Source organism: Hylobates moloch, unplaced genomic scaffold (assembly GCF_009828535.3).
Source record: "Hylobates moloch isolate HMO894 unplaced genomic scaffold, HMol_V3 SCAFFOLD_1, whole genome shotgun sequence".
Taxonomy (NCBI): Eukaryota; Metazoa; Chordata; class Mammalia; order Primates; family Hylobatidae; genus Hylobates; species Hylobates moloch.
The window spans coordinates 93,296,920-93,312,147 of NW_026652276.1; the positions used below are offsets into that span (position 1 = coordinate 93,296,920).

Here is a 15,228-nt window from a genome sequence, read left to right on the forward strand (position 1 = left end):
CACTGCAACCTCCGCCTCCCGGGTTCAAGTGATTCTTCTGCCTCAGCCTCCCGAGTAGCTGGGATTACAGGCACCTGCTGCTGTGCCCGGCTAATTTTTGTATTTTTAGTAGAGACAGGGTTTCACCATGTTGGTCAGGCTGGTCTTGAACTCCTGACCTCACGACCCACCCACCTCGGCCTCCCAAAGTGCTGGGATTACAGGCGTGAGCCACTGTGCCCGGCCAAGGTTTTCTTCATTCTGGCAATCTATGTCTTGCTAATTATTCTGAGTGCTAAATATGTCTGCTCAGATTGCTAACCTAGTTTTTTTGTGCATTTTAAAAAGTTAAGACTCATCACATAAAATTCACTATTTTAAAGTGTATAATTTGGTGAATTTTAGCATATTCACAATGTTGTGCACCTACCACCCCTAATTGCAGAACGTTTGCATCGCCCCAGAAAGAAAGCCATGCTTGTCAGCAGTCCCCGCTCCCCTCCCAGCCCCAGCAGCAGCACTTGTCACATGGGTCCGCCCATTCTGGATGTTTCCTGTGCACAGAATCGTGTGCTACGCGGCCTTTTGTGTCTGGCTTCCTTTGCTGAGCACCACGTTTTCGAGGGTCCCCGGGACAGGCCAGTCAGGACTGCCATCCACTCTGCGCCTACGCGTGGTTGACCTCAGGGTGTTTGTCCACCAGCAGCTGATGGGCCGTGGGGTGGGTGCTGCTTCCTGGCTCTCATGAGTGCGAGGGCATGGGCGGCCCCACTTGAGGATGTGGCCCACACCTGGGTGGTTCTGACCAGAGGCCAGTGTGACGGCTGGTTGGGAAGGGGCAGGTGCTGGCACAGCCAGAGCAGAGGACGCCCCTGAGAGGTGGCCACGATGCCAGAGGGCAGGCCCTGCTCAGCACCAAGAGGTTAGTCCCGGGCTAGGTGACAGAAAACCATGGAAAGACTACAGGGAGGTTTGGCCTTTCTAAGAGGCCAGCTGGCAGCAAGGCTGAGACGCCACAGGGGGCCACAGTGGTAGCAGCAGTGCAGACTCGCCTGGGTCCTCTCCAGCCCTGACCCGGGTCGCATACCTCAAAACCTCCTCTCGCTGTCTCCTCTCCTCCTCGCCCTCCCTCGTGCGCTCCAGCTCCTTCTCCAGGTCAGCCTTCACCTGCAGGAGCTGCTTCACCTCCAAACTGCACACAACAATAGGAGACTCGTCAGCGTTCACGAAAACTGAAGGTTATGTCAGAGCAGGAAGGTGCTACAGAAAAGTGACGGTGCTCAACCCTTCCTTAGGACAGCGGATGGTGGGGCAGGAGGAGCACGAAAGGCCCATTTCTAATCACACAGTACCAAGGACAGACCTCAGGGCCCTGCCTGCCCTGAACCGAGTGCCTGCTGTGTGCAGGGGATCAACAGGACTAAGCCAGAGAAGGCCCTGCCGTCAGGCCATAGAATGAGGAGTTATCCCTCCAGCCTCCACTCATTGGCACGGACCTCACACCCACGTGAGGGTGCTGCAGGCAGGCGCAGGGTCCGTGAATGGGGCAGGGGCCTGCCCTGCCTAGACCGTGGCACTGCCTGTGCGGGGCTCCAGCTGAACTGCTCCCAGATGCGTTTCTTGCGTCCCATGTGGTGCGATGGCCACACACTGGCCTTTTTGACGGAGACTTCTGTCTGAGTCTCAGATGGACTGTATGCTGTCTACGAGCCCTGACTGCTCAGGCCCTGTGAGTCTCTGTATTAAATGCTAGAAACCCTAGAGTGCTTCACAGAGCCCCTGTCACACAGTAAGGGCTCATTAGAGGTGGCTCTTGTCATGCCACTTGACAGCTTCATAGATAATTCCAGAAGTTATTTACCTTTCATAATGACTACCTTAATTTTCTTTACCTAATGTCTATGAACTCTGTAATGACTGCTTAATTGGAAAAACTTGTCGTGAAATACTAATTTTTACAAAGGACCTATCAATTGGCATAAATGTGCTCTGAGACCTCACGTGAGGGGTAAGGACAGTGGTGACAGGTTGGCCTTCTACTGTTCACAGCAAGCAGCAGAGAATGTAGCAGGCTGGGAGGCACTGGCCAAGTTTTTCTCAGACCCTAAAGTGCACACAAATCACCTGTAGGGCTGAGTGTGGTGGCTCACACCAGTAATCCCAGCACTTTGGGAGGCCGAGGCGGGCAGATCACTTGAGATCAGGAGTTCCAGACTCAGCCTGGCCAACATTGTGAAACCCCATCTCTACTAAAAATACAAAAATTAGCCAGGTGTGGTGGCACATGCCTGTAATCCCAGCTACGTGGGAGGATGAGGCATGAGAATCGCTTGAAATGGGGAGGCAGAGTTTGCAGTGAGCCCAGATTGTGCCACTGAACTTCAGCCTGGGCGACAGAGTGAGACTCTGTCTCAAAAAAAAAAAAAAAAATCACCTGCAGATCCCACTGGATGCAGGGTGTGATTCCAAAGGCTGGGGTAGGGCCTGGGCACCTGCATTCTAACCAGCTCCCAGCTCTTGCTGCTGCTGCTTGCTTCATAGGCCACTCTGAGGGGCAAGTCATTGCAGTTCTTGCAAACTAGAGAAACATCATTCCAAAGATGATGGAGGTGGCTGACTCATGACAGAGCTGAGCCCAGAGGAGCTGCAAACGGGAGGAGGACAGGAGCCAGGCCGGGTGTTACGTGGCCATGGGTCACGGAACTCCAGAACACCCAGTGAGGCCCTGCCTTCCCAGCCCTATGGTCACACCAAGTATTTCACAGCATATGTCTTAATTTTTTTTTTTTTTTGAGACAGTCTCACTGTCACCCAGGCTGGCATGCAGTGGTATGATTATAGCTCACTGCAGCCTCAACTTCCCAGGCTCAAGCGATTCTCCCACCTCAGCCTCCCAAATAGCTGGGATTACAGGCTTGAGCCACTACGACTGGCTAATTTTTGTATTTTTTGTAGGGACGAGGTTTCAGCATGCTGCCCAGGTTGGTCTCGAACTCCTGGACTCAGGCAATCCTGCCACCTCGGCCTCCCAAAGTGCTGGGATTACAGGCGTGAGCCACTGCATCAGGCTGGAGCATTTATGTTTTATTTCATATGTATTAATAGATCATATGCCCCATAAACATATTCTGAATTAAGATCATGCTGCATAAAATCTAATTGATTTTACATAAACCAATGAAAGTAAATTCCTCTCTAATAGACAATTTGAAGATTCCTCTGGAATTCAGGGTGGAGAGATTTAAATGTGCTCTCCCACCATTCCCTACACTTTTGAGTTGAGGTCTCACTCAGTTGCCTAGGCTGGAGTGCAGTGACACGATCATACCTCACTGCAGCCTCAAACTCTTGGGCTCAAGCGATCCTCCTGCCTTGGCCTCCTGAGTAACTGGGACTACAGACATGAGCCACCAGGCCCAGTTAATTTAAGAAATTTTTTGTAGAGATGGAGTCTTGCTATGTTGCCCAGGCTGGTCTGAAACTCCTGGCCTCAAGCAATCCTCCCACTTCGGCCTCCCAAAGTGCTGGGATTATAGGCGTGAGCCACCGCACCCGGCCAGTATCTTCTTTTTATCACTAAAGCTGCCTTTATTTCACCACCAAAATGTAAGCAGTTTTAGAATCATATAAAAATATTTATGCAGTGACTACTACGAGCTGAACAGTTTTCCAAATTGACAACTATTTAACCCTGGCAACAATCAGTTTCCATAGGGAGTGAGAGCTGCTTCCCTGGTGAGGCTGCTGGCGGGGCCTGGGGAGGACCTACTCTCTCTGCAGCAGCTGTGCCTGTGGGGACACTGGCGGAGCCTGGGGAGGACCTACTCTCTCTGCAGCAGCTGTGCCTGTGGGGACACTGGCGGGGCCTCGGGAGGACCTACTCTCTCTGCAGCAGCTGTGCCTGTGGGGACACTGGCGGGGCCTGGGGAGGATCTACTCTCTCTGCAGCAGCTGTGCCTGTGGGGACACTGGCAGGGCCTGGGGAGGACCTACTCTCTCTGCAGCAGCTGCTCCTGCAGGGCGGTCCGCTCTTCCTTCAGGTCTCTCACGGCCCCTTGGAGACACTCGTGGTCCTCGTTGCGGTCCCCTCGTGGCTGTCCGTGCAGCGCAGAGCTGGATGCAGGGCAGGCTGGCGGGTGTGATCTGACCGGCTCTGCAGCGTGTGATCTTGAGCTCTCCATCACACTTAGTTTCTGGAGGCAACACAGGCATGTGTTAGATGCTAGTTCTCATTTCTACTTTCTATTTACCAAACCCAGAAAAGAGACACTGAACCAGGGCGAACCGAGTCTCCAGCAGGGCCACAAGAAAGCTTTGAGGGGAGCCGAGTTACCCAGAGACGCCACCGGGCACAAGCTACTGGGACAGCATGATCCCTGCTCAGCTCTCTTTAATCAGAAGCGAGGCACGCACAGACCCCGCCGAGGCAGGGTGCAGGCAGAAGCCATCAAAACAGAGAGGAGGGCACGAAGGGAGGGGACTCAAATAACTCTGCACATCTACCCTCCCGTCCCCTGGAATTGCCGACATTTTCAACCTTCATGCTTTCAGTCTCAAGTGACATCCTGGTGTCACCTGCAAAGTGCTGCTGAGCCCGTTCCCGCCCTCAACTCCTGCCTCTCCCAGCTCTCGGACGTGCTGCCCACTGTGCTTCCGAACCGCCTCCGTGTGCCTTGACTTCCCAACAAGTTCTATATTTTAAATGCCCACAATTTATAGAAACTTTTCTTCTTTTTTTTTGAGACGGGGTCTGGCTCTGTCACCTAGGCTGGAGTGCAATCACAGCTCGCTGCATCCTTGAACTCCTGGGCTCAAGCGTTCCTCCTGCCTCAGCCTCCCAAGTAGCTGGGAATACAGGTGGGCACCACCACACCTGGCTAATTGTTATTTTTGGGTAGAGATGGGGTCTTGCTATGTTGCTCAGGCTGGTCTCAAATTCCTGGGCTCAAGCAATCCTCCCAGTTGAGCCTCCCAAAGTACTGGGATTGCTGGTGTGAGTCGTTGCATCTGGCTAGTTTTCTACATTGTAAATATGTAAAAAACTATTTTTAAAAACCGTTTTTCCCTCTAGGTTTATTTTGCTTGGCCAAACAACACAGACGCTCTAATTTACTATTTAAAATACAAAGGTCCAGGCCAGGCGCGGTGGCTCACAACTGTAATCCCAGCACTGTAAAGGCCAAGGCAGGCAGATCACTTGGGGTCAGGAGTTCGAGACCAGTCTGGCCAACATGGTGAAACCTCATGTCTACTAAAAATACAAAAATTAGCTGGGTGTGGTGGTGGGCACCTGTAATCCCAGCTACTGGGGAGGCTGAGGCAGGGGAACTGCCTGAACCCAGGAGGCAGAAGTTGCAGTGAGCCGAGATTACGCCACTGCATTGCAGCCTGGGCGACAGAGTGAGACTCCATCTCAAAAAAAAAAACCAGCCAGGCACAGTGGCTCACGCCTGTAATCCCAGCACTTCAAGAGGCCAAGGTGGGCAGATCACGAGGTCAGGAGATCAAGACCATCCTGGCTAACACAGTGAAACCCCGTCTCTACTAAAAATACAAAAAATTACCCGGGCGTGGTGGTGGGCACCTGTAGTCCCAGCTACTGGGGAGGTTAAGGGAGGAGAATCACTTGAACCCGGGAGGCAGAGGTTGCCGTGACCTGAGATCGCGCCACTGCACTCCAGCCTGGGGACAGAGTGAGACTCCATCTCAAAAAAAAAAAAAAAAAAAAAAAACCAAAGCAAAGGTCCAATTCCAATAGAATCAGCCTAATTCCTACTTTGCAGTCGTGTAGGGGATGTGGGGAAATATTCATTTCCCGACATTTCTGGCTGGCCAGGAGTTGGGTCAACAGTTTCCTGTGGATTCCAACACGACTCGAGTGGTGGGAAGCAGCGTCAGGTTGTTGGCGGGCAGTGCACAGCCCACAGCCTGCATAGGCGGGCTGGACTGTGAGGGGCTCCAGTGTGAAGCGCGTCTGCCTGAAGCCACACACAGAAGCTCACAGCCCTGCGAGGGATGTGAGAGCTGCCTTCAGCATTGTCTAGACCTGGAAGTCGTCTCCTTGCGGTCTGTGTGTGGCGCTGCCTGGCGGACAGCCGTCCCATGCTCAGCGCCACCTTCCGCACCCCGTGAGCCCGTCCCCACAGCATGAGGCCCCTGGTCCCCAACGATAGTGGCACTGAGACACCCGCTCACCTTCTCCAGCTCCACAATGCGCCTCAGCAGCCGGGGCTTGCTCCATTCCACATAACCTGATGGAAGCAATGCGGTTTCAAAACGGCATCCTGGTGGGCACTGCCAGGGTACCGCCTGAGGCTGCAGAGCCACACCCACAGGTCCTGGCCACCTGAGAGTTTTGCCCCGCACTGGCCCAGTTTCTGCCCCCTTGGATCGTGAAGAGATGTCTGTATTAACGGCCTCCAAGCATCTTGGGGTGACATCCTTTCCCGATTCCACCTGGCCAGGCCAATAAGACAGTTCTCATCAAGATCTCTGATGACTGTCACTCTGCCAAATCCAACAATCGGTTCTCAGCCTGTCCCCTTCCTGGCAAGCACAGCCCCTCGCTGGCCACTCCTCCCCTCTGCCTCGCTGGCTGCCCCTCGCCCCCCCATACACCACCAAGTTCAGGGCCTGACCCCCTGCTCCTCTCACTCCAGGTAACCTCACTCGATCCACCTAAGTGCTGGTGACCCGCATCCTCAGTTCTCCAGCCCAGGCCTCTGCCCCGCAGCCCCACACAGCCACTGCCTGGCCCGCACTCCCACACACTCAGACCTCCCGTGGCCATTCCCCAAACCTGCCCCTCTGCCTTCCCCATCTCAGGAAACAGCAACTCTGTCTTTTCAGTTGCTGGGACAAAAAGCCTTGGAGCCTGGCTGCTCCCTCTCAGAGCCTACACCCTCTCTGCAGTTTCCCTAAGCTCCAGCTACAAGATGCAACCAGACCCTCAACACCTTTCACTACACCCACCACTCCCCCATCCAGGCCACCAGCAGCCTGACTAGACAAGTGCAGAAGCCTCTGTCTGCCACCATCCCTGTCTCTGCACAGAAGCCAGGGGGCTTCGGGAAGCAGCACGGCCCCCTCCACCCTCTGCCTAACACTCCCACGGCACCCCTAAGGCTCCCAAGGGACCCTGCCTCGCTCCGCTGGGCCTCAGGGGCCACACTCCACGTGTCTCCCAGGCACTCAGCCCTGCCCCGCCCGTCCCACCCCTGCTGCCGTCTTCATGGCTATCTCACCCCTTCTGGGTCCCGCTCAGCTGTCACTGTCTTGGGGGCGCCTTCCTGTCAACCCTGCTTGCAGCTGCACACACCACCTGCCTCACCCCAAAATGTGTCCTCCTCCCCTCCTCCATGGCACTAACGGCCATCTGACACATGTCACGCATCTGACCCAGCTCCTCCCTCCCTCCCACAACATTGTCTCCTCCAGGGATGTCTGTGAGCTTCCGTTTGCAGCTCCATCCCCAGGGCACCGTGTGGCCCACGGCAGGTGCTGGCACACGTGGGAACTGGCGTCGCCCAAGGGTTCACATCTGCCCTCGTGGTGCCTGCCCTCAGTTGGGCCTACCCAGTGGCCACGCCCTGCCCTTCCCTGGCCTCCCTCCTGGAGTGGCTTTCAGGAAGGTACCCTGTGTCTTGGAGATGGTTGGGGAGGTGCTCAGCACGCGGTCCAAGTCCTCCTTCAGGCTCTGGTTCTCCTCCGTGAGCTCCTGGACACTCCGGGACAAGTTCAGGAGGGCACTGCCCATCTTCTTCTGCCTTTTGGCGCCCGTCTTCTTCTCCCCCAGGGGCCTGGAACAACCAAATCGTGGGCTGAGGTTTGCATTGCTAAGCTGGTTTCACACACGCTTGAAACGAGGTACAGGTGAATCACAGCTTGCTCTGTTGGTTGTGAGCTCAGAGTTGTTTTTGCAGGTAAGTATTTGAAATCGAATAGGCAGTAATAACTTTGAACCCTAAATAAGCAACACGTTAGCACCCAAAATGGAACCCCATCCTTATGCAAGGTAAACCTGTGTAACAAAATGTCGTGTTCCATGCCATCACTAGAAGGGCTGTGGAAATGTATCCTGTTACACCAGGTGCCTGCAGAATAGCTTAGATTTCGCCTCTTAGCCCACGAGGTCTAAAGTACAGTCGATCCTCACTATCCACAGATCCCGTAACTGCAAATGTGCTTGCTGCTAAAACAGATCCGTCAGTCCAAAATCATTACTCATGTGGGTTTTGTGGGAATTCTCGCATGTGCACAGGTGATGAAAAATGCCAGTCGATGGCGCACACGTTCCCAGCTGGGGCTGACCCAGGTAGTGCTCGGCTCCTCACCTCAGCTCATGTAAAAACAAGTGTGCTTTCCATGGCCTGCCTGGCGCTGTGGCTCTCACGTTTCTGTGCTGCTTGCTGGTGATGCTGCCTTGCGTGGGCTGGACTGCAGTGCCGAGTGCCATCCAGTGCCTCTAAGCTCAGGAAGGCTGTGTGGGCCCCCGTGGAGATGCTTATGTGTGCACGAGAAGCCTCGTTCAGGCCAGCTGTGAGTTTGATGAAAATTAATCCACAATCACTATTAAATAGGGTGTCTTTAAACAGAGACACACATTAGCCAGGTTATACACTGACTAGCTGATGAAAATGTTGCGACCAGGCCGGGCGTGGTGGCTCACGCCTATAATCCCAGCACTTTGGGAGGCTGAGGTAGGCGGATCATCTGAGGTCAGGAGTTCGAGACCAGCCTTGCCAACATGGTAAAACCCCGTCTCTACCAAAAATACAAAAATTATCTAGGCGTGGTGGCACGTGCCTGTACAGTCCCAGCTACTCGGGAGGCTGAGGCAAGATAATCACTTGAACCCAGGAGGCAAAGGTTGCAGTGAGCTGAGATCACGCCACTGCACTCCAGCCTGGGCGACATTTTTCAAAAAAAAAAAAGAATGTTGTGAGCAGAAGCTCACAGGAGCCCTGTACCTCCTACTGCAGCAGTGGCTTAGTATTCGCTCGTTCCGTGTTCATGGAGACTTTATAACTCTGTAAGGCAGACGTGATAACCACTATACAACGGAAACCTACAGACACTTTATAACTGAATAATGAGAATCGACTGTAGTTAGTATCTGGCCCTTTACAGAAAAAGTTTTCCAACCAGTTTTAAGGATTAGGGGTAAAGAAAAAGGAAAGCAGTACATGACGTCAGCAAACTGCTGCAGAGGCCAGTGACGTGGCCAAAGCCATGGTCAGGAATCAGCCACCCAGAAGCGGATGGAAGCCTGGTGCTGTATCCTTTGGGAAAGGGATGTGGGAGATCTACCAGACAAGGAGAACCTCAGTGTTCCTCCTGATAAACTTATTTAGGAAAACATTAGGTGGCAAAGTAAACTTGTCCTTGTATGCAATGTCTTCCTTAAAAGGTGGATCTGCGGCCGGGCGCGGTGGCTCACGCTTGTAATCCCAGCACTTTGGGAGGCCGAGGCGGGCGGATCACGAGGTCAGGAGATCGAGACCACGGTGAAACCCCGTCTCTACTAAAAATACAAAAAATTAGCCGGGCGTGGTGGCGGGCGCCTGTAGTCCCAGCTACTCGGAGAGGCTGAGGCAGGAGAATGGCGTGAACCCGGGAGGCGGAGCTTGCAGTGAGCCGAGATTGCGCCACTGCACTCCAGCCTGGGCGACAGAGCGAGACTCCGTCTCAAAAAAAAAAAAAAAAAAAAAAAAGTGGATCTGCTTTGAAACAGCACCTTCTAGCTCTAAGCTGGAAGGCAGGATGTAGAATCTATAACAAACATGGGCAGCATCGAACACGCATTGGCCGTCAACACGTGGTCACTATGAAGGGTCTGTGAACACCGCAAATGGAAACGTGTCAACTCTAACCCTGAACAGAACAGGTGCAGTGTTGGCACCGCTGCCAAGCTAAGGGCAGTATATGCCACACCCACAAAATAGCCACACGCTCTCAGAGGAGCTTCCACAACGTGAAGGCAACACACAAAACACAGCTTGCAAACGGCCATCATACTTCTTTCCGGTGGTTTCAGAACTTGCCAAGAGGGTCTGGAGACGATGCACCTGTAAATACCAAATTGAAATGCATGAAAACACAAGGCTAGCATGGAGAAGACCTTATCTGAAAACACCGACATCACAGTCCTGACTGCTGCCTACGGCCAGAAGCGGGAACTAAGTGGCCGCACTTCATCTTTCCACTGGGCTGAAGCAGGAGCAGGCTCCGGGAGTGCAGCTCTGGGCCACCTGGGCTTGGCCCACCACCCGGGGCCAGCGCCGGTCCCCTCCCACTCGGTGCCCGCCCTCCACTCCGCCACCCAGGATGGTGCCCGCCCTCCGCTCCGCCACCCAGCACGGCGCACCTCCTCGTAGTACGTCTCCATGGCGATCCGCATCTCTTCCAAGTTGGTAGTCTTCATATCGGTCTGGAGTTTGCTGAAAACCCAAGTTCAGCATTAACAGGGACGTGCCAGTGTTCTCAGAGGACAGAGCAAGAAGAAGAGTTTCCCAGAACATTCGGAAGAGGAGAGGCTTTGGAAAAGACCCAGGATGGGAGGGAAAAGCCTGAACGGGCCTTCATTCGACTTGTGCCTTGAACAAGTGACTCGTTTCGAGCCTGATGGGAGAATTCCTCACGCCGGAAAGCATCTCCTGTGTAGACCAGCCACTTTCCAAAGTGAGTAAACAGCTTCCCTAGAGATATTCTTCTCCAAGTAAGATGCTGTCTTTAAAAGACTGGATTAATGGTGCAGAAAGACCTTGGAGCTTAGAGAGGACAAGCAGTCTTTGAATGGCTGGTTTTGTAAGGAAGAGAGAATCACCTTTTCCCTGGCACTGTCAGGCTATCCCCTCGCTCTCAACAGAGAGTAGACTTTAGATAGAGACACCGACAGAGAAACGAAAGCAAAGTCATGGAGGTTCTGCACTGAAACAAGACAAAATCTGCAAACTTAAGTTGACAAAATTCGGCAGGAAACGAGGGGAGAACTATTGTACGAACAGGAGACATGAGGCAATGGACATGCGGCCTCAGTTTCCCTTAAAGAAACCAAAACACGGCCCAGAAAGACTCTCCCTTCGCACTCGAAAGGCAGGTAAAGAAACACGAGTAGCCACACCAAAACAACACAAGGATGGCGCGGGACTGAGGCATTAAAACCTCATCCTGGAAAGATACAGGGGCCCATAGAACAAGCAGGTTTCGAGAAAGCATCTTTTAAATATAACAGGAAGAAGTTAAAGGGAAATACTTAGAGGGAACAAAGACAATAAAAATATTAAAAAGAGGCAGCTAATATTCACCTTTGGCTTTGGGGTGGCAGTAGGGACACAGGACGGGGTTGGGGAGGAATAAAGGCTGGCGTCTGAGTGAGCAGAACAGCAGGGCGGGAGGCAGGGGAGAGGGTGCAGGCCCTGTGTCTACCTGATGGTGCCCGCCTGATGGTGCCCGGCTGATGGCTCCCACCTGATGGCGCCCACCTGATGGTGCCTACCTGATGGTGCCGTCCTTCTCCTTGCACTGCTGTTCCAGCTTCAGGATCCTCTGCTTCAGCCCGTTAATGACCTGCCCGGGGAACGTGCCCATCAGGCAGGCCGCCCCCACTCTCCCTCGGTAGATGGGGCTGTCCCCTCCTCCCAGAGCACCTGCACACCTCACTGTCCTTCCTCCCTCTAGTGCTGTGCTCTCTTCTAGACTACGGGCCCAGGGAAGAGGGAGGGCCCCACTGTGCTGTCCTCTCCCTCAGGCTGGGTGAATGGCAGGGGTGCGACACCAGCTGGAGCAGGAGGTGGCAGCCATCGTGGGCACACGGACCGACTGGCAGCCCTCCCCCAAGCACACCGCACACTTGGGGGACAGAGCAGGGTGTGCCCTTGATTATATTAAATAAAGGAAGCAGCCCCATCACCAGCTGGACAAACCATGGACCCGAAGCCCCTAGGGCCTCCCAGTTCAGTCTCCACGGGGCAGTGAGTGAGGCTGGGAGACAGCGCAGCCGTAGGGGCCTGAGGAGCCGCTTCCCTCTATTTGGGGAAGGGAGAACAGCTCCAGCGGCCTCCTCACCTCCTTTTCTGTGAATGTCTTGCTTAGAGGAGATAACATTCTTATATTCTTTAAAGAACATTCTTTTCTTCTAAATAGACAACTTTTAAATAGAGATGGGGTTTCACTATGTTGCCCAGACTGGTGTTGAATTCCTGGGCTCAAGCAATCTGCCTGCCTTGGCCTCCCAAAGTACTAGGATTATATGTGTGAGCCACCACACCAGGCTTGAACAGACAACTTTTAAATTGGATTTTAAAGTCATTTTAAATTATATTAGTTGGCTGGGTGCAGTGGCTCACGCCTGTAATCCCAGCACTTTGGGAAGCCAAGGCAGGCAGATTGCCTGAGGTTAGGAGCTTGAGACCAGCCTGGCCAACATGGTGAAACCCCATCTCTACTAAAAATACAAAAATTAGCCGGGCATGGTGGTAGGTGCTTGTAATCCCAACTACTCAGGAGGCTGAGGCAGGAGAATCGCTTGAACACGGGAGGTGGAGGTTGCAGTGAGTCGAGATCTCGCCACTGCACTCCAGCCTAGGTGACGGAGCCAGACTCAGTCTCAAAATAAATAAATAAATAAACAAATAAATTATGTTAGTCATACATGAATACATTTTCCTTAAAAAAATGAAGATGTTACAGGGCCGGGCACGGTGGCTCGTGCCTGTAATCCCAGCACTTTGGGAGGCCAAGGTGGGCGGATCACAAGGTCAGGAGATCAAGATCATCCTGGCTAACACGGTGAAACCCCGTCTCTACTAAAAATACAAAAAATTAGCCGGGCGTGGTGGCAGGCGTCTGTAGTCCCAGCTACTCGGGAGTAGCTGAGTAGCTAGAGCAGACTCTGTCTCAAAAAAAAGATGTTATAGAGGCTAAAATACTCTGACCTGGCCACTCCCCTCTTCCGCCAATGGAATCCTGTTTCCGCTTGCGTGCCCCTCAGCACCTGGTTGTGTGCATGGCCGTGTGTGTGCATTCGGGGAGTCAGGCCCTCTGTTCTCACAGGAACGGGGCTCTGCCACATGCATCCCTCTGCATCTTGCTTTTTTTTTTTTTTTTTCTAACATTCAACAACTCCTCCTGGTGCTCTGTCCCTGCTGGCACCTGTGAATCCACACTATTTCCCACAGTATCTCTATCCAGTCTCTCCTATTGATAGACACTTTTTTTTTTTTTTTGAGACAGAGTTTGACTCTTGTAGCCCAGGCTGGAGTGCAGCGGCATGATCTCAGCTCACTGCAACCTCCGCCTCCCGGGTTCAAGTGATTCTCCTGCCTCAGCCTCCTGAGTAGCTGGGATTACAGACACGCGCCATCATACCTGGCTAATTTTTTGTATTTTCAGTACAGACGGGGCTTCACCATGTTGGCCAGGCTGGTGTTGAACTCCTGACTTCAGGTGATCCACCTGCCTCGGCCTCCCAAAGTGCTGGGATTACAGGCACGAGGAACTGCGCCTGGCAGATAGACACTTTTAAAATCTTTTTTTTTTTTTTTGGCTATGCTCTAAAATCTGTCACTGTAGCCTACTGACACATACTTCAGTGGTGGCCCATTTTTGTGATTCTGGTCAATCCTCCAATCGAAATCCTTGGCCAGGCTTCCTCAGGCACATCTGCAAATGTTTCTTGAAGGCAGGTGATGACAAGTAGACACAGCAGGCCACAGGGCACAGCCACACTGATGGACAGTTTGCCATGTGATAATGAATACTGCATATACCCTAGGATGTAGAATTCCTACTTTAAACTAAGCTTAGCCAGGTGCAGTGGCTGAGGCCTGTAATCCCAACACTTTAGGAGGCCAAGGGAGAAGGATCACATGAGCCTGGGAAACTTCGCAAGACCCCATCTTACCAAAACTAAAAAAAAATTAGCTGTGTCTGGTGGCACGTGCCTGTAGTCCCGGGTACTCAGGAGATTGAGGTGGGAGTATCACCTGAGCCAGGGATCACCTGAGCTGAGTGCTGCAGTGAGCCATGATCCTGCCATTGCACGCCAGCCTGGGCAACAGAGTGAGTCCCTGTCTCAAGAAAAAAAAAAATACCCACAGACACACACACACACACACACACACACACACACACAGCACCAGAACAACAAAAATATGGAGCCTTTTCATTACAGAAGTACCCACTACTTACAGGCATTTGTTAAGGATTTACTTTGTGCCTAGTTGCAGAGCTAGGCTTTCACTATCTACTTTAAACATGTAATGATTATACAATCTTTCTACATTCTATATCTGTGACATAGTTCAGAGGACATGGCCTTTTTTCTTTAGAGATTTATAGTTTTTTTTGTATTTTCTAAACAGAAAACTTTGTTGTATTGATCCATAATACCCTTCTCCTGCCCCATTACAGTAATCTGGTTGCTACCTTAGTCCCATGGGTTTTTATTATGTAACTTTTAATTTTACATTGTCAAATCCATTAATCACATCATTAATGTTATTTTATTCTTTGTGTTCAATAATCTCAAAATTGTATCCCTTTCGGCTTTCTTCCAGCATTTCCCACTTTAGAAAAGTACTTCCTTGACTCCTAGGAGGTGTACTGTGCTACCTACAGTTGATCACCACAGCTTTACCCACCGAACTGCAACATCTTCCCTCCTCCCATTTCATTCAACTTTTTACATATTGTCACATAGTATCTGAGAGGGGTCTGGATCTATCTGAAAGACTTTATTGCTGCCCTGGTTCTCTGATTTACAGCTGTAGCACCTTTTTTTTTTTTTTGGTCACCCAGGCTGGAGTGCAGTGGTGCGATCTCAGCTCACTGCAACCTCTGCCATACAGGTTCAAGCAATTCTCGTGCCTCGGCCTCCTGAGTAGCCAGGACTACAGGGGCATGCTGCCATACTCGGCTAACTTTTTTGTATTTTTAGTAGAGACAGGGTTTCACAACGTTGGCCAGGCTGGTCTCAAACTCCTGACCTCAAGTGATCTGCCTGCCTCGGCCTCCCAAAGCACTGGGAGCGCTTGTTAAGCTTAGTGTATTTTCTCAGATGTGAGGGGGAAGTCGCCCGTTGTGATGGGTTTTTCCTAGTGTCTTGCTTGGCCTCTGTGGTGAGCCTGCTGGCCCCCCTCTCTGTGGTGTCCCCAGGTGTCAGTGGAGAAGGGTTTGGGGGTCCGCAGCCTCCCCCATGCCTGCTGCTCTTCATGCGTGGGTGCTGCAGGGAAAGGCATCCCTGCTGTG

At 52.4% G+C, this 15,228-nt stretch overlaps 1 protein-coding gene across 8 annotated transcripts in view; it reads right to left on the reverse strand.

Annotated features, from left to right (window-relative positions):
• Positions 1-15,228, reverse strand: part of IQCE (IQ motif containing E) — a 54,228-nt gene that overhangs the window by 20,061 nt on the left and 18,939 nt on the right. For all 8 annotated transcript variants that reach the window (XM_032755740.2, XM_032755745.2, XM_058442180.1 and 5 more), the window contains 7 exons: positions 11,477-11,547; positions 10,346-10,418; positions 9,997-10,046; positions 7,615-7,778; positions 6,175-6,230; positions 3,973-4,172; positions 1,067-1,171 (listed from right to left, as the gene is read on the reverse strand). In XM_032755740.2, the coding sequence (XP_032611631.1) occupies positions 1,067-1,171; positions 3,973-4,172; positions 6,175-6,230; positions 7,615-7,778; positions 9,997-10,046; positions 10,346-10,418; positions 11,477-11,547 (719 nt within the window). The remainder of the gene's footprint in view (positions 1-1,066; positions 1,172-3,972; positions 4,173-6,174; positions 6,231-7,614; positions 7,779-9,996; positions 10,047-10,345; positions 10,419-11,476; positions 11,548-15,228) is intronic.